Here is a 19,478-nt window from a genome sequence, read left to right on the forward strand (position 1 = left end):
AGCAGATCTCCTCCCAGAGTGTGATCGGCAGCTTCTGGAGACAACACCTCAGAGTGATGAAATGTTTGGTTCTAAATTTATGATTTTTGCATTGGTCCTTACAACTCTACTTTGGCCATATTTTTATCCAATTTTTAAATAGGTGAGAATAGTTTCTTAATTCCTCCAAAAAGTTGTTATAAATAATAAGATCTCATTAGGGTAGTATTTTAGGAGAGAGTTACTAGTGAATCTTTATAGGTTTGAATCATTTAATTTTTAGGTGCCAGTTTTAGAATGTGATTTTGTATATATTTCTTTTCGAATTTAGGGTATATTTGGTATAATTTTCTTTAATTTTCTTTTTCTAGGAGATAAAAACAGCTCATAAGTTGGCCAAGAGATATTATGCAAACCCACCACAGTGGGCTAAGTGTCTGTTCAGTCATTGTTACAGCTTATGGTTCATTTGTTTGCCAGCTTATGTTAAAGTTTCTCATCTTAAAGTAAGAGCACTACAGCAAGCATATGATGTACTTATTAAGATGAGGAAATTAGATGTGGATCCGTTGGATGAGGCAAGTAGAAAAAATTTTTTTATTTTATAAATGATTGATTCTAAGATGGATTTAATTTTTACTGTTAATAAAATTACAGATTTGCAGATAACTTTAATGTCTCCAGAGCAAACCAACTACCATTCTTTACAAAGGTATACTAATAATGAAGTGAAAGAAATACATTTTTTTTTCCTCTTGGCCAAGCTTGAAGACCATTTAACATCAGACAAAGTGGGTGACTGATTTATTCCATTACAATCCATTCTGTTCCAGTCTTCCTCCTTGTCCTCTTTCTTGTTCAGCCCTCCTTTGTCCAAGTCAAATAGGAATGAGGTTATTGATCATTAGAAGGATAATGGTACCCTAAAGAGCAATAAGGAAACTTTTTGGAGAACAGGCCAATTTGAGGAGATTGTAATCAATATTTTGTATGTGTTAACTCTGAGGTGCCAATGAGACATTCAAGTTGAGATGACTATCAGGCAGTGTATGACATGGGAATAGATTTGATTAGACATAAAAATGATTAGATTTGGGAGTGGTCTGCATAGGAATGATAGTTGAATCCTTCAGAGATGATATCACCCAGAGGGGGCCTGGAGAGAAGAAAAGAATATAACCTTGAAAGACATCCAATTTTTAGGAAGCAGAGCATAGCTTCTGATATAGCAAAAAACAAAGAGTGTGCAGGCTATATGAGGAAGTGATGTGTTTTTTTTTTTACATTTCCATTTTTATAGTCGATATGTATATTGTGTTCTTGACTGTGCAGTTCACTCTACATCAGATCCAATAAATTATTCTATGTTCCTCTGTATTTCATCATTTTCACTGTTTCTCATAGTACGATATCACTATTTACAGTTCTTTGCTATAATAATAATAATAATAATAACAACAGCAGCTAGCATTTATATAGAGCCTACTCTATACCAGGCACTATATTATCTCAAATATTATCTCATTTGATTCTCATAACAACACTTGAGGATAGGTATTATTATAATTCCCATTTTATAGTTGAGGAAACTAAGGCAGATAGAGGTTACATGACTTATCCTTGGTTGCGCACCTACTAAGTTTCTGGTGATAGATTTAAACTGAGTCTTCCTGACTGTCAATCTAGCTACCTCAAAAAAAAAAAATAATTGCCAGAGTATATCTGGGAATTCTGTTATCATTGACTTTTCTTGGGGTAGTATAAAACTAATAATGGAATCTCTGAGCCAAAGAATATGAACATTTTTGTCATTTTACTTGCATTATTACAAATTGCTCTCCATCAGTTATACTGATTCAGCATTGACAGATCTTTGCTGATTTCCAGGGAATGAAATAAAACTTCAGGATTATATTGATTTGCATTTCTCTTATTGTTTGTTAGTTATTTGGAATGCTCCTTTATTTCTTAAATTAATTTTTTTTTAATCCATGAAAATTTACCTTTTCTCCCTCCCATCTTTGTATCACTCTCCCACTGCCACCCTCCTTTCCCTCCCCTCCAGAAATAAAAAGAAAATTCCTGTTATAAAGGGATTTAACACAGCAAAACTCTCCATTCACTTTGACCAAAATAGTAGATCCAGTTTTCACTCTGAATCCATCCCCTTTCTCTTTGTTTAAACTAATTTATATCATGTTCTCACCTTTGTTAGGTGTGCTATCGTGTTGTAATGCAACTTTGTGGACTTTGGGGTCATCCTGTTCTAGCAGTTCGAGTCTTATTTGAAATGAAAAGTGCTAAAATACAACCAAATGCTATTACCTATGGCTATTACAATAAGGTAAGATGGAGACTTGGGCCAAATAGCCTGTCATTTAACCAAGATACACATTTTTTGGTTGTTTTTAATTCTTGACAGTGCTTTTTAAAAAATGAAGCTTTCTATGCATCTATGAAATTTCCTGATGAAACAATTTTTGTTGTCAGGTAGTTTTGGAGAGCCCTTGGCCTAGCAGTAATCGCAGTGGTATCTTCTTGTGGACGAAGGTACGGAACGTGGTGTGTGGCATAGCCCAATTTAGGCAGCCACTTAAAAAGGCCACACAAATATCAGGTAATATATAAGTTGTGATCAAAGATAAACTTCCACATTGAACCATTAAAATTTATTTTATATAGCATGGTGAAGTTTTTAATTTTTCTAATATTTTATAGTTAGATATTATGATCTGCATGCTTTTTATTATATGTGTTAAAGTCACAGTTTACCTTGGTCCAGAATTATTTGTTGGTACAACTTTAAATGTGTAGTGAGTTGTTTGTGTTCAGTTTCACAGGTATTAGTACATGTATTATTGAGCTGCTGTTGCCCTTATCTTTAGCTCCTCGGAATCCCACAGGTGGAAGTGATGGGGACACGGTGAGCCATGGTAGCGTGGATAGTTCTAATGATGCTAACAATGGGGAGCACACACTCTTCGTCAGAGATTTAATCAGGCTTGATTCCATTGATAATCACTCTAGCACAGGTACTAAATCCTTCTGGGTTTCACTAACCCATCACATACTCTCATGTTAAATCTTTTCCAGTTTGTTTTAAACATTGCTTTTCCTTTCCTGAGGTTGTGCGATATGAATACTGTTCAAGGCTACTTAATATATTCACATGGAAAGAAACTAGAATATTGTCAACTCATGCTATTAGTTTGGTACTCTAAAGGGAGAGTTATCCTTGGAGAGCAGGTAGCATGATATTTTTTAAATTACTTTCATAGTTCACCAACATCTTTGGAACTGTGTGATATTAATAGAAATGTGAAATTAAAACTTTTATTTGGGATATTTTTTGAAATTCTTTTTCTAATTATGTAGTATAACCTCAGAAAATATTGAGGTTTATAAACATGTAGACAGAGGAGGATATGGCTTCAATGAAAAACATTCTTTATTGTGGAATTATCTACTTTGGCAAGCTACTTCAAATATTTATTAAGCATAAGCATGGATGATAACCTCTGTCCATTAAAGTTAAAACGATAGGCATAATGTAAATTACCATGTTGTGCCAGTGTGTGTGTGTGTCGCACATCCTTCTTCTCCTCTCATGTTTTTGTTAATAGCTCGAGCTTTTTCTTAAAGAGAATCCTGAGTCTCGTTCCTGTGCTTCCTCTGATGTTCTTGTCTCAAGGACTGGAGTCTCCTTCTCTCTGATCTTTGTTGCTCTGCTTTTCGCTCTGTGCTGTTTCATGGTGCTGCATGTGTCCTTGGCTGTCATGGTGTGGGGTGCAGACAGACTTGTATGACGTGAAGCCATGGATACACGTGGGCATTATTTCTGCCCTTGAATGTTAACTCCTCCAGGTAATTTCACATTTATTAGGTTAAATTTTGCTGACGAATTAGGGGAGGGGAAGTTTTCTACTTATGTAGTAAACATTGCCCCAGATGGAAAACCATCTCAGGTGCCTTTTCTATCTTGCTTTTTGTGCAGGATCTTTCTTAAATATTAAACTACAATTTTGTGGGTTGTTTTCAAAGCTGGTTTCTGAATTTGTGTGGTAATTACTTAAAGCTTAGTTTTAATTTCTGACTGAGGTCTATACAATGAGACCACCTAATACTTGAAACCAGCTTAATAATTTAATCTTTTGGATACTTTAGTAATTCAATTCCTTTGTAATACAGGATAATGTGCAGCTATATTATACTGGATCATATTTTTCAGTCATCAAACATTTAATGTGTTGTAAAGCACTGTGATAACTACAGTATGCATGAAATAATATATTAAGTTTGTCTTGTACTTTATAAGGAGCCATTTACTCCTTTCAAATTAGTCAGCAAAATTAGTGTGTTTTGAAATTATCTTCCTCTAGCCTCAGCTAGCTTGCTTGTTTATATGCTTGAGAAACTTATTTAGTGAACAATCTAATTGTTATAGGCAGACTTGTAAATTGATTTGAAATCCATTAAGTATGAATGTTAGCTATTTCCTGGGATAGCTACCACAGTCATTGTACAGTGCTAGTAAAGAAATTGGACTTCTGTTCTTGAGAGACCAGAGCTGGATTTTTACTTTATAAGCTTTTAGTTGACTGAACATTTTTACCTAACAAAGTTAATGCTTCTCCTTCCCTTCCTCTAGACCTCTTGACAGGGCAGCATAATAACTGTGATGGGGACCATGATACCTCAATAATCACTGTCACCTGGGATGGAGTTTCTAGCTGTAGAAGATTAGCATTCACATCCCACATTAGTTACCTCTTAACTCTACTTGAAATGACTAAAACTTAGTAACAGTTGCAAGAGGTGATCTGTGCAGATAATTGTGCAAATGGAAAACTGCTATCTTAGCTCAGGATCTTTTTCTATAAGTTGGAATTAGGTGCCTAATTTTAGATTCTCTAAAAATTTTGTCATAATTTTCCAAATTTTAGGCAAAAATTGATTAGTCTTTTATTGATATAGCTATATGTATAAGAAACAAAATGTTCACTGTATTGTGGGAGTCTGATGCTTTTGCAGTATACTTTTTCTTCTCTGTATCTTCTCTGATGCTGACCAGCTTTGCCTTTCTTCATAATATTCTTTAGTAACTGGGCTTTTCAAATTCAGAAGGCAATATTTTTAGATACATAATGATTCCTAAATTTCCTGTTTTCAATATCCTTTGCTGTTTATTGTCATATGAAAGTATCTTCTTTGTTTTATAAAGTTTCTGATCTCTTTTAAACCCTAAAATCTTGCTTTCTTAGATGTGTTTGTGAAACCTTATGGATGGAACTTTATTTTAAAAATTGGGGTAGTTCATATATCATGTGTCTCTAATAGGATTTCATTATTTTAATAGGTGGTCAGTCTGATCAAGGGTATGGGTCAAAGGATGAACTTATAAAGGATGATGCAGAAAGTCTTCATGTACCAGAAGCACATGTTGAGGAAGAATTGTTAACAAAGACAAAAGTCCAGGAAGACAGTTAAGTATTGCTATTGAGTGACTTGACTTTGTTTACCTTCTCTACTAGATTATAAATCTCTTGTGAAGCAAAGTCTATTCACTGCTTTTTTTCCTGCTCTGTGCTTGACATAATACCTGGCTTGATATTCAGTATCAATAAATAGATATTTAATAAATAGTTAACTATAATTTGGGTTTTTTTTTTTTTTTCTTTTGCCCATTAGGCCTCTTATTAATTTGAATCTAGAGAGACTGAGTCCAGAAACAGACTACACCGATAAAAGTAGATCCAAGGCCATATTCAGATTGCCTAATTGTCAGTCCAGTTCCCTGAAAGATGTCAAGGTCATGCCCTGCAGCAAGTAACCCATAAAACTCCTGAGCATACTGAACCAGATTAAAATGTTTTGGGAATATGTAAAATCCTGAAATGTTTAACAAAATGAATAAAAATGTGGTACTTCCTAGTTTTAATTTATGATTTTTTTAAGACAATATGGTCAGAGGGGCAGCTAGATGGTTCAGTGGATAGTGCACCAGCCCTGAATTCAGGAGGACCTGGGTTCAAATGTGGTCTCAGACAATTAACCCTTCCTAGCTGTGTGACCCTGGGCAAGTCACTTAACCCCAGCCTCAAGAGGGGAGGAGACAATATGGTCAGGAATTTTTTTTTTTTTTTTTTTTTTTTTTTTGAGTTTGACACCATTACTTTATACTCTGCCATATTGTTAGAAATCACAGTTTTCTTATAGGGTGAGTAAGGAAGTCTTTATTTGGGCATTTAAATGACCTAACTTATTTTCTAAGTATTATTAGGAATGATCATCAAGCCTTCCCAAACAAACTTTATAGAAGAAATTTAGCAATTTTGAAGACTGATTTCCCAGCAGAAAGTGGCAATGGAATATAATGAATAATCTTTCGTATCCTCATTGTACAGCTATGCTGCAGATAATAGGGCTATAAAACAAGGTGCACCTTTAAGAGTGAAACGTATTTGTAGTCAGCATAATCATAATAGACATTTGTAGCTAGTTTTCGTTTTCATTTTGGATAATACTAGAATGAAATGAAGTAACTTGGTTTTGACATTGATTGATTCAGATGCTCTTGGTTTGGCAATGGTTGCAATATTTGGGAAAACAAAATCTAGTAACATAAAATGTTAACATCTTAAAATTTGCGTTTCTTATTATTGTTCCTGCCCATATCATTGATAATTCTTTTTAGAAGTTTCTGATGTTCCTGCTTTTGTGGAAAAGCTACAGCAGTTGAGTCCAGAGCCCTTTAATCCTGCAGAAACACCCATATGGGGAAGCAGTATTGTAAAAGTTCCATCCGGCATTTTTGATATCAGCAACCGAAAAAGTAGCACTGGTGAGTCTCTTTATCATTTAATATAGCATATTGAAAATAATACAAGTTGAAATGACATACATGTCAGAATGGTATAAAGTTGATGAATTGTATTTTGAAGATTTGGAAATCATTTTGACCTATAATAGAACATCACTATTTAAGGATAGGTGAAAAGCTGTGAAAATTATATAAAAGGTCATTCGTAAGCAACATGAGACAATAAAGATTTGTCCGCCCATGATAAAGAGTACATGAGTTGTTTATTTATTAAATGTTTAGTTTCTCATCAAAAAAAGTAAACTATGAATTTCTTTGGCATGCTTTCTCTTTTGGGGGAAAAAAAAATCTCTTTTTGTTCCTGCTTGTTAGAGCCAGCAAGAAAAATCAAAGACAGTTCTGTTTTTTGGGTGACAGATAAGTAATTATATGTGCTGCCACAACCTTCAATCTGGGGGGGGGGGAGGAAGAGAACTTCAAACCATCTCCCTCTAATGGAGTCATTTGGCTTGGTTATCAATCCCAACTTTTATTAGAAAGCTAGACTTTTAATTGGTGATAGTTGAAAATGCATAATTTCTCCATGCCATGAAATGACTATGCTTTGAATATCTTTAGTATATTTTAGTTTGAATATCTTGAGTATCTTTATATAGACATTTCTTCTGTGTCCTCATTTGATGATGGCAATAATTCATAAGAAAGCAGCATGACACAGTATAAAGAGTGTTGAATTTGGAGCCGGAACTAGGTTCAAATTCCAAATATGCAGCTTATTTTGTGTATGACCTTGAATAAGTTACTTAACCTCTCCCGGGTCTTAGTCTACCTAAATCTGTGACCCTGTAATTTTGATGAAGTCAGCTGTAGGGAGGACAGAAAATCCCATGGAGTAAAATATACCAGGAAAAACTAGTAGAGTTTATTTTGTTAATGATTATATGCAGAGTGAACTTACCTCTTCTCTTTTCTTATTATATTTACTATAAAACTTTTGTACCTCTTCTTCAGTGTTGGGGGAAAAAGAACAGACACATAAAAATGACTGAGTCTTGAAATTTATCCCAGGTGATCTCTTAATTCAATATAGTGACTAAAGATTATTGAGATCTTCATCTGCATCAAAGCTTTAAAGACACTTAAAATAGGAAGTAGTGTATTAGGGCTCATAATTAATATCATACATGATTTAGTAGCCTTCACTATAAAGTTGATGTTATATTCCAGAAGACAAAAGTATATCGTACTGAAAAGGGAAATAGGAGAGAAAAGGGGCGGGGGGGGGGGGGGGAAGAAAAGGAGATTAGAGAGAGAGGACAGATTATGGAAGGGATTAATTTTTTTTTTTTAATTTTATTATAGCTTTTTATATACAAAACATGGGTATATGCATGGGTAATTTTTCAACATTGACTCTTGCAAAACCTTCTGTTCCAACTTTTCCCTTCCTTCACCCCCTCCCCTAGATGGTAGGTAGTCCCATACATGTTAAATATGTTAAAGTATACATATATATATATATACAATATATGTATACATATTTATATAGTTATCTTGTTGCCCAGGAAAGATCAGATTTAGAAAGAAGGTAAAAATAACCTCAGAAGGAAAAAACAAAAATGCAAGCAAACATTAACAGAGTGGAAATGTTATGTTGAGGTCCATACTCATTTCCCAGTGTTCTTTCTTTGGGTATAGCTGATTCTGTTCATTACAGATAAATTGGAACTGATTTGGTTCATCTCATTGTTGAAGAGAGCCACATCCATCAGAATTGATCATCATGTAGTATTATTGTTGAAGTGTATAATGATCTCCTGGTTCTGCTCATTTCACTTAGCATCAATTTATGTATGTCTCTCCAAGCCTCTCTGTATTCATCCTGCTGGTCGTTTCTTATAGAACAATAATATTCCATAGCATTCATATACCACAATTTATTCAGCCATTCTCCAATTGGCAAAGCAAAACAAAATAAAATATTTATAACTCTTTGAGATGGCAAAGAATGATAATCTGAGGGTGTGAACATGACCTAAAATGGATAAACAAATTATATTATATAGATGTGATAGCTGTAAGAAATTATGAAGGGGATAGTTTCAGAGAGATGTGGGAAGATTTTTATGAAGTCATACACAATAAAGTTGAAGAACAATTTATACAAGCAACAATGTGGTAGAAGAATTAGAAACTGATTAATGTAGTTATCAAAACGGTTGGCAAGATGTAAGATGAATTTTTCCAGGATAAATTTAAATGCAAATAAGCAAAAATAAATTATTAAAAAAAAAAAAAGATAGGAAATAGTCCAAGGAATATCAAACAGTAACTAATTTTTTTTTCTTTTCTCCCCATCTTCTACATCTTACATATCCTGCTTTTTTGTGAATGTTTATTTCATTGTAGAAGGGGAAGGCAGTCTACATTAAATAAGATAAAATTAAGTTAACATCTCAGAGGTCCTGTGACTTCTCAGTACTTGTAAAAAGATCAGACTGAAGGCCTCAGTCTAAATGCTAAAAATGTGTTTTTAATTCTTCAATAAGTTTGATTCTACTGATAGATAAGCTGTATAATTACCAATTGACATCAGTTTGAAAAGATGAAAAATGTCTATAGAATCCTGGGAAGCAATGTAACGAAAATTTTGATTGTATTGGAATTTATCCAAAATTCTTACCAAGTTATTGTTTTTTTGTTTTGTTTTGTTTTGGTTTTTTATGCCCTTTGCTCAGTTTAATAGGTGATTTCAAATGAGAGCAAATTTTTGTATTGATGAAAGGTAAGATATTTTGTCTTCCTTTCCTCAATATCAAAAAAGATACCCACCATCACTAAAATACTCTTTATCTCTTTGATTGGAACTCTGGAGATCTTACCATTTTGAAATTTGGGTTTGTTTCTCCAGAAATTTACTACTATTCTTTTTCTTTTACATGAAGGTCTTCATTCTGCTATTCATATGTGTGTATGTTAAGGGAATGGGAAATGGGGAAGCATCTACTTAGTATTTATTTGACTCTGAATTTTCATGGAAATAAGAGATAACCAAAAGAAGAGAGAGTTTCTTTTGGACTTGTTTTTCTTTTTAGACCTATGCTGACATTTTAAACACCAGGTTTTATTCATTTTCATAATTCAACTTAAAATAGGAAATTTGTGGTTTCCTGATAATATTTAAGAAGCTATTTTAGATGTTTGCCAGCAAGGTAGTTGATCCAGTCTTAAATTTGTACCTGATTCTTAATATCTATTAAGAACATCTTGGAGACAAGTTTTAACAATGTACTTTCGGTTTTAGGCAGTACATCAAATATACTATTTTCTGCTCAAGATTCTGTTGAGGATACAGTGTTCACCGAAGTGTCTAATCTGAAAATTAGTGACAAAGGAGAGAAAAGACAAAAACATTTTTCAGAAAGGAGTTGTAGTTTTAGTTCTGAAAGTCGAGCAGGAATGTTGCTTAAAAAGAGCAGTTTGGACTCAAATTCTAGTGAAATGGCAATTATGATGGGAGCAGACGCCAAGATCCTTACCGCAGCATTGTCCTATAATAAGATACCACCATTTCATGTTCAAAGAGATCCAGAGAATGTGGGCAGCCCACAGGCTGACACAAGGACTCCTGTGTGTGCAGGGGGCTGGGGGCTGGAGCCTAGGTCAGCTCCAGGTCTGGGAATGCTGGAGGAAGGGCAGGAACAGCCGGACCTTGTTGGTGATGGTGATGATGGTACAGCTCCTGACACTATGGCAGAGGATAAACTGACAGAATCATGGGATGGTAATCAGTCCAAAGAGCTAAAAACAGAACCCAAATATATTGTAAACAAAAGAAATAGCTCTTATAGTAGAGCCAAACCAATCGAAAGGAAGGATGTTGAAACTGGGCTTGATCCTCTGTCGCTGTTAGCCACTGAGTGTATAGAAGAGAAGCCATCTGATTCTGAGGAGAAGATACTGTCTCCAGTTGTGGCCCGTAATCTAGCAGATGAGATAGAGAGCTACATGAACTTGAAAAGTCCGTTGGGGAGCAAGTCTTCCAGCATGGAGTTACACAAAAGAGATAATAGAGGGTCAGTAGAATGTGTTTCTGGTACATTCACTCCCTCTTTAGAGCGACGGTCTAGCCTGCCCTTGGATCACAGTCCACCAGTCCAGGAAAAAACCGAAAAGCAAAAGAGTCCTCCTTCTGTATCCAGGTCAAAAACTTTCACAGGACACTCCAAACAACAAGCTCCCCCACGAACACATAAGGAGCGTTCTACATCTTTGTCAGCACTTGTTCGTTCTTCACAACATGGATCCTTGGGCTCTGTAGTCACTTCTTTGTCAGGAATAAAACTGGATAATATTTTATCTGGACCCAAAATAGATGTTCTCAAGTCTGGTATGAAACAAGCAGCTACAGTAGCCAGTAAGATGTGGGGAGCTGTGGCCTCTGCTTATAATTATTCAGATGATGAGGTAAGAATGTTCTTTATTGTCCAGTTAACATGTATCAGAATTATTGTTTTGTGTGATTTTAGGTAGTGTTTTTTTTTTTTTTTTTCCTGAGGCAATTGGGGGTAAGTGACTTGCCCAGAGCCTAGGAATTGTTGAACTCAGGTCTTCCTGAGTTCAGGGGTAGTGCTTTATCCACTGAGCCACCTAGCTACCCCTTAAGTAGTAATTTTTAAAAATGCCACAATGTGATGTTGTGTTACTTATTTTCATAGTCCTGTTAGATGAAGTAGACTAAGATTTCAAAGTTTTTTCCTTAAAGAAACACTTGAACCAAATGATTTCACCTTTAAATTTATAAGTTTTCAGATCATTTTCATTTACATTTTCATTTGATCCAAATGAAGTACTACTCTGCAAGTCTTTGAATAGCTTGTAGTTGTATGAATAATGCTTCATAAAAATCAAGGTTGAATGTGTACATTCAAATTTCCCAGAAAAATATTTAATGAAATTTTCATCATCATGGTCTAAAGAGAATTGTTTAACATCCCATAGTATATTAATGACAAGGATCCAGGTGTTACATTCTTAGACACAACAGATTTCTGCATAAACTTGTAAACAAAAAGTTCAGAACATAACAAAAATTTTTATCTATAATTTTATATATATAATTGTTATATTTTACACGGTTTTGCTCTTATATTTTTTCCTAGTCCTGGGGTGTCAGGCTTTAGGATTAAAACTATCTGATTATTTCTTTGTCTTAACAATTATAGCATCTTTGACTTGAAGCCCTGAGCTTCATTCAATCCTGCATCACCAATTTCTTATTTGACATTATTTCATACTAAATGTTTAGAACATCTTAAATTCAATAAGGCCCAAGCCCTACTTCCTCTCTTTGCTGTCCTCATAAGCTTCCAGTTGTCCCTGCAGATTTCACAATTTCTATCAGATACCACCATCCTTCAACTCTCTCAGGTTCCTGGGATTATCCTGAACTTTTCATTTTCTCTCTCTGTCCAATCAGTTAGGAAATCTTGTTCTTTCTACCATCATGACATCTCTTGTGTCCAACTTCATCTCCAATCTCACTGCTCAGGTGCCCATCATCTCTCACACAATTATTGCAACAGCTTCTTAATTGTTCTTTCTATCCCCAGTTTCTCGCTACTCGACCATTCTCTACACATTTGGTTTTCTTTGAGCAAAGATTCCATTATGTGACTCTCCTGATCCAGTTAACTGCAGTAACTTCCTCTTCCCTTTAGGATCAAATTTAAACTCTTTGCTTGAACTTTTAATGATTTCTACAAGCCAACCCCAACCTATCTTTCCTATTTTGTTGGCCATTATGTTTTCCCTTTCTCACTGTGATATAGACAAACTGTCTCTATTCTGGTCCTCACACCTTAAACAGTATGTGTCTTTCAACCTGTGTCTGTGTTATGTACTTCCTCCTTACCATTATCTTACATAGTCCCTCACTTGTTTTAAAACTCAACTAAAGCACCATCTTTTTGCATAAAACCTTGCCTATACGTCCCCCTCCTTTTGAACTATGTTGTTATTTATATTATATATATTATTATTTACTCACTTTATAGTTGTGCTTTACATATATGTGTTATGTCTCTTGATCTCCCAACAACCCTATGAAATTACAATTTTAGACATTCCTTTTTCATAGAAATAGAACCTGAGGCTTAGGCTGGTTAAGTTAAGCTCACAAAGATGATAATTGTCTTGAGTTAGAGATCCTCAGATCTTCTGGACTTCATTCAGAATCTCCTGGACTCTATAAACAGTTCTCTAAATACTATGCCATGGTCCTTCTCTTAATTAGAGTTTTTAAGGAATGTGCAGAACATGTTTGCAGATTATCCAACCTTAAGGTTATAGTTGTTCTGGTTTGCTACATAAGAGAGGAAGGGCAGACTAAGATGTTTTAAGAGAGAGATAAGAAGCTAGTAGGTTTAGGAAAAAAGGACTGAATTGTTTTCACATAGGTATTAGTTGCAGCCATATAAACAAAGGATTTCTTGTCTTAAATAATTAAATCCTTGAAGGAAGCATTATAAGATAAACTGAAGGGATATGTCAGAACTCAAGGAAGTATGAATGAATAAGGAGAGTTACAATAAAACACTAAAAGCAAACTCACATTTTCCTGACTCCAAAGCCAGTCCTTTCTGCGTCAATTAGCTGCCCCCTTGTATTGTTAATTGTAGCCGTCAAAATTAGGATTTTTAAATAGTCATTAAAGTCAGTTATTTCTTATTAGTATTTTATTTTATTTATATTTCTTATTAGTATTTTATTTTTTCAAATACATGCAAAGATAGTTTTCAACATTCACCTTTGCAAAACCTTGTGTTCTAAATTTTTCTCCCTCTTTCTCTCACCCACCCTCCCCAAAACAGCAAGCAATGTTCAATTCTTCTAAACATATTTTTTCATTTATCATTCTGCGCAACAAAAATCAGATCAAAAGAGAAAAAAGCATGAGAAAAAACAAACAAACAAAACAAAACAAAAAAAACCAGGCAAACAACAATAACAAAAAGTAGAAATACTATGCTTTGTTCCACATTAAGTTTCCATAGTTCTCTCTCTGGATATGGATGGCATTTCCTATCATAACTATTGAAATTGAAAGGGATTTTAATAAAAATGCTTCAAGATTGGCAGCAGTTATTTTAAAATTAATATTTTTAAAAATACTCAGACGGACAATTAAGAGGAAGAGATTTAATTGTGAAGGATGAACACCAGAGAAAGATTTTTTAAGAAAAGGAAAGGTATGGGGTAGGGAGTGAGCTTTCAATTTCACTAATATAGCAAATAAAGAGGAGATATTTATGGCATGCAGATTTTTCTCTCAGTATATGAATACAAAGGGAAAAGTTTCACACAATGAAGTTTGTGGTTTTGACAGATTTTGAGTTCAATAACAATGAAAAAGGCTTTAAAAATTGCCACTTGGGGGAGTTAACTTGCCTGTCTGTCTTTTTTTGTTTGTTTGTTTTCATTATAGGAAGAGCCCAGTAGAGATTACAGCTTTCCTGCTGGTTTAGAAGACCATCTTTTGGGAGATGACTTAACATCAAAAGTCTGTGTGCCAGGACTAGGCACCAGTGAACTCACTCAGAGCAACACGAGTCTTGGCAGTAGCAGCAGCAGTGGGGATGTAGGGAAATTGCACTATCCAACAGGTATGGAGCACTTACCTTTGTTTTCATGTGTCACTGGTATTCGGTATAGGGTGATATTCTTCTTAACCTGGAAAATTCAAATGCCAGAGGACTATGACTTCATGATATCGAAGTAATAGTGAATTGTTAAAGACTGTCAGTGGAATGCATACCCTGGTGGCATGTACAAAGGTTGGGAGACTGAGCATATATGTGGGACCTATTTCCTCACCATCTAACAGAGTTCCCAATGCATAATTGGCTCAAGGAATTACTGAGTTGAATATAATCCCAGAAATGGACTATATCTGTTATTTGTGGACCAGTCTAAGTTTCTTATATCACCAACAAATAAGGGTTAATTCATCTCATCCTCCAGCAATAATCCACTTATAAAAGTAATTAGGGGAAGTGTTCTAGAGGTTGTCTGTGTTGTGATAGAGAGGGATGGAAAGAATATCCACAATACAATCAAAAATCCTTAAAAATCGTTGTCATAGTAATCATTTAGTTGAATAAATTCTTTGATACATTGGAATATTTTGTCACCCTATTTTAGTTTTATGTAAAATAAAAATATACTTAATATATGTGTTTCCAATATCCAAAAATAAAATATGATTTTTGAGTGACTCTAAGGTCTCTAACATAGTTTTCTATTTGAATTTTAGAAAAATTTTTAAATGTTAGTGACTTATTTTTTTACATTTATGGTTTTGCAATTTAATTCTCTTTTATGATTTTGTTGTACAGTATTCATGACTTTGCCTTTGCAGGTGAAATCCCATTTGCAAGAGGCATAAAAGGTCAGGACTTTGAAAAGTCAGAACATGGATCTTCTCAAAATACCAGCATGTCCAGCATCTACCAAAACTGTGCAATGGAGGTAAAAACAAATTGCCATTTTTCAGTAAAACTATGTTGTAGTCTTTTGCTTTATTTTATATTTGCTTATATTTTACAAGTAATCAGAATTAGATAAGATATGCTTAAGATATGTACCTATTATAAATTTTAAAATAGGATTGGGGTTTATTAGCAAATAATTGAAATTATGAATTTGGTAGTGGGTTTTTATTACTAACTTTTGGGAAATTTAGAATTTTTTAATTCATTTATTTTTCATCAATGATTAAGAAAGTTAAGATGGAAAATTTATATAATTATATAAAGTTAATAGTCCAGTAATTAAATGAGGTTAATGCATATTGCCTTTGCAAAATAATGTATTTAATAAAACAATTGGTATTTACATTGTAAATGACTAATATGAGTTGACTGAAGATTGTTAGGCACATGATCAAAACAAAATTAATTTTATGTAAGTAAAAATTAACAAAATAAGACAAGTCCTATATGGGAACAGAATAACTAAAACTCAGTGTTCTTCTGAGAATGACCTATTTAAAAGATCTAATTTTTGTTTATCATCTTACCTTTTGAAATTCTTGGCTTGTCCAAAAACAAATGTTTTTATTAGAATAGTGAATCACTGGCACATATTTAAATTGTGAGTGGGCTTTTACATCCATATAGCTTAATTGATCTAGCCACACATTGTTTTTTAATGGAAGAGAGTAATCAGTTAAACTGCAATTTTATTCATTAAATTCTGAGGAAAAAATGTCTTAAGTAGAGTTGTTAATTTTTAAAACCTTCAATTTTACTAAAACAAAATGAACAGTTTTTCCTAAGGTTCTTCAATTTTATGTACTTTTCTGCTTTCAGGTCTTAATGTCAAGTTGTTCTCAATGTAGAGCTTGTGGTGCTTTGGTTTATGATGAAGAAATTATGGCTGGATGGGCTGCAGATGATTCAAATTTGAATACCACCTGTCCATTCTGTAAAAGCAACTTCTTACCCCTCCTTAATGTGGAGTTTAAAGACTTACGAGGTTCTCCAAGGTTAGTAAATTTAAAAAAAAAAAAAGGTCAAGGAGATGGAAGGCTTTTATTAAAGTGAGTGCTTTAGTAGGATACGTTGGAAGAATTGAAATATTTTCATCCTTTCTCATGTCTTGTGTCTCAGGCAGTCAGGTAAATACCTGACTTTTAATTTGCAACCATTTCCTCTGAGGAGTATTTTAAATCTGCATATGGTTGAAAAAATCTTATTCTGGAAATTAGTTTGACACATTTCTGCTCCTAAATATCAGTCAGAATTAGCACATAGAAACATTTATTAGTTTGAGATTCTTGCATCTATTTGTTCTGAATTAATAGTGGAACAAGCATCACAGAAAGACAAAGAACAGAATGTGGGAAGTGAGTGCTTAACTCTATAACAAAATTATCTATAATTTCTTGTCTTCCTCATTATGAGAAGTAACTCTGTGAACAATATAGTATTGTAAGGGTTAAGCTTTTTGACATTTAATTGGTTTTCATTCCTTATTCCTGAAAGTTTACTTTTAACTTGGACTATGTGGAAGCCGATATGAACTATTCTCTTGAGTATGTTGTTCTACTTTCAGTGTGAGCATTTACTCCTTGGAAATCCCTAAATTAAGGCTTGATTTATTGTTTGGTTGATTGTCTAAACTTGTGGAAATGGTCTAGAAAATGTTAATCCAAATATTTTATGTGTACATTTTCCTCTCATGAACCAATTGTTAAGCATTCACAAGCCCATCTATATTCAGTCCCAGGAGGATTTAGACCCTATTGCCTAGTAAGCCAGGTAAAGCCATCCTTTTAGCGATGATGGTAAACTATATATATACATCAGCTGTAATAGGTTGGATTTTTTTCTCTGGATTTTTTTAAAGTAAAATTTAGGTGGGGACTACTTGTTAGTTATATGGTTGAAGATATTCTTGATCAAGTATTGATTGTACTAGATAACATTTGAGGTCTTTCAGCTTTGAAATTCAGCAACATTTATCAAGCCCTTATTATGTGAAAAGTTCTGGGAATTCTTTTTTCAGACCACATCTAAAATTTTGTTGGTCTAGTGCAGATTGGTCCCTGCTTTGTAACTTGTAGTTTTAGAGTTGTCTGTGACATTGAGAAGCTAAATCACTGGCCAAGAATCACACAGTACTGTCAGAGGTAGCACTTCAACTCAGATCTTTTGTCTCTGAAGTCAGTCTCATATCCATTAGGGTGATCTGTATAATTCAGTGCTTGGGTTGTGAGTAGAGATAAGAGGATGATTGTTAGAGATAGTGTGGGGGCAGAATTGACAAGATATGACTATCAGTTAGATGTGGCAAGTGAGAGAGAGAAGAGGTGATTTTAAACCTGGGTAATTGGAGTAGTTTCTTCAACCGACATGACAGTTTGGCAGAGAGACAAGCTTATGGGAGAAAGAAAATAAATTCCATCTTGAATAGATTGAATTTGAGATGCTTTTAAGGTATTCAAATGGAGGTGCCTTTTAGACATTTGATGATGAAGGACTGGCATTCAAGAGAGATCTGGATAGAGATTGAACCTTTAGGAACTAATGTTTTGTCTTTAACTTGGTCAGTTCATAAACATTAAGTATCTTATGTGCCAAATAACTATGCTAAATGCTGGGGATACTAAAGGACAAAGACAGGTAGTTACTGCTCTCAAGGAGCTTACAGTCTAATGAAGGGAGATAACACACTAAAGAAAATTGAAAAGTGGAGTTGGGGATGGAGATGAGAGTGAAGGTACCTAACCTAGGGGCATAGTGGAGAGATCCAAGAAGTCCAAAATAAGTATAACTGGGTGTTAAATGAGGAGAGGCATATGTTCTCTCTCCTTAAATGGAGGTGTTTTGGGCAGAGGGTACTGATGAAATGAGAGTACAAGGCTAATTGGATCTTGTAAGATGGGTTTTTTCCATTGAGTTTTCTGAAGACGTGGTATAACAGCCAGAAAGTACAAGATTGGAAGATTCTAGTCCCTTCATTTTAGACTTATGAATTTTGTGATTTATCCAGTTCCACAGGAAGTAAATAATGGAGCTGGAATTGAGTGTGGGTCCTCTGACTTCAAATCCAGCATTCTTTCTGTCATTTTTGGGTTTGAAAATAGCTGATCAAGAGTAAAACATGGTGTAGCAACAACATTATTTGATGATCAACTGTGATAGACATCTCTCTTTTCAACAGTGAGGTGATTCAGGCCAATTCTATAGGCTTGTGATAGAGAGCCATCTGCATCCAGAGAGAGAAGAAACTGAATGTGGATCACAACATAGTATTATCTTTCTTGTTGTTTACTTGCTTTTTTTTCCCCTCTCTTTTTTTTTTTTCCTTTTTGATCTGATTTTTCTTGTGCAGCATGATAATATAGAAGTACATTTAGAAGAATTGCCCATGTTTAACCTACATTGGTGTCTACTTGGTAAAGGACAAAGTCAGATAGCTCCTGCTCTCAAGGAGCTTACAGTCTAATGAAGAGAGATAACACACTAAAGAAAAATGAAAAGTGAAGGTGGGGATGGAGATGAGAAGGAAGATACCTAACAACCTACTTGGTGTCTAAGGGACAGGTGTTGGGGAGGGAGAAAAATTTGGGACTCAAGTGCTTTGCAAGGGTTCAATGTTGAAAACTATCTTTTCATTTATTTTGAAAAATAAAAAACTATTATTATCAAAAAGAAAAAAAAGTAAAGCATAGTAGCAATGGACATCTCTATCCCTACATCAGGTTTGGCAAAGAATTAATGAGTGCCAGAGTATTGTGGTTGAGGTATATTGGGTTGTGAACCTTATCCTTGTGATGCTTATAGCCTAGTAGAGTTAATGTACAAAAACTGAAATTCAAATGTTCCAATACTGTCTGGAAGAATGGTATCATAATAGGCCTTGCATAGCTTTCTTTATGTGTAGATTTTAGCAGCTGGAACAACCACATAAAAGCCAGACTTGTCAGGTACAGAGAATTGCAAAATATTTGCAAAATAGTGCCTATAGCTTTGGACACCATGATTCTGGATCTAGACACATTATAATGGCATTCAGCCTAATGAAATCGTGATCAATATCTTATTTGAAAAATTTTAAAAATCTAAATTATCTTAACATTATTAATTGCCTACAGATATTTTAAAATTAATAT

General features: G+C 34.3%; 1 protein-coding gene across 1 annotated transcript in view; it reads left to right on the top strand.

Annotated features, from left to right (window-relative positions):
* DENND4C (DENN domain containing 4C) overlaps nt 1-19,478 on the top strand; it is a 133,361-nt gene that overhangs the window by 97,454 nt on the left and 16,429 nt on the right. Inside the window, 10 exon segments of the mRNA XM_074281602.1 lie at nt 351-557; nt 2,195-2,323; nt 2,470-2,596; nt 2,865-3,011; nt 5,336-5,461; nt 6,674-6,820; nt 10,104-11,266; nt 14,286-14,463; nt 15,219-15,328; nt 16,171-16,346. Coding sequence (XP_074137703.1) covers nt 351-557; nt 2,195-2,323; nt 2,470-2,596; nt 2,865-3,011; nt 5,336-5,461; nt 6,674-6,820; nt 10,104-11,266; nt 14,286-14,463; nt 15,219-15,328; nt 16,171-16,346 — 2,510 coding nt within the window.

The sequence above is a fragment of the Sminthopsis crassicaudata genome, chromosome 1, assembly GCF_048593235.1.
Source record: "Sminthopsis crassicaudata isolate SCR6 chromosome 1, ASM4859323v1, whole genome shotgun sequence".
Lineage (NCBI taxonomy): Eukaryota > Metazoa > Chordata > Mammalia > Dasyuromorphia > Dasyuridae > Sminthopsis > Sminthopsis crassicaudata.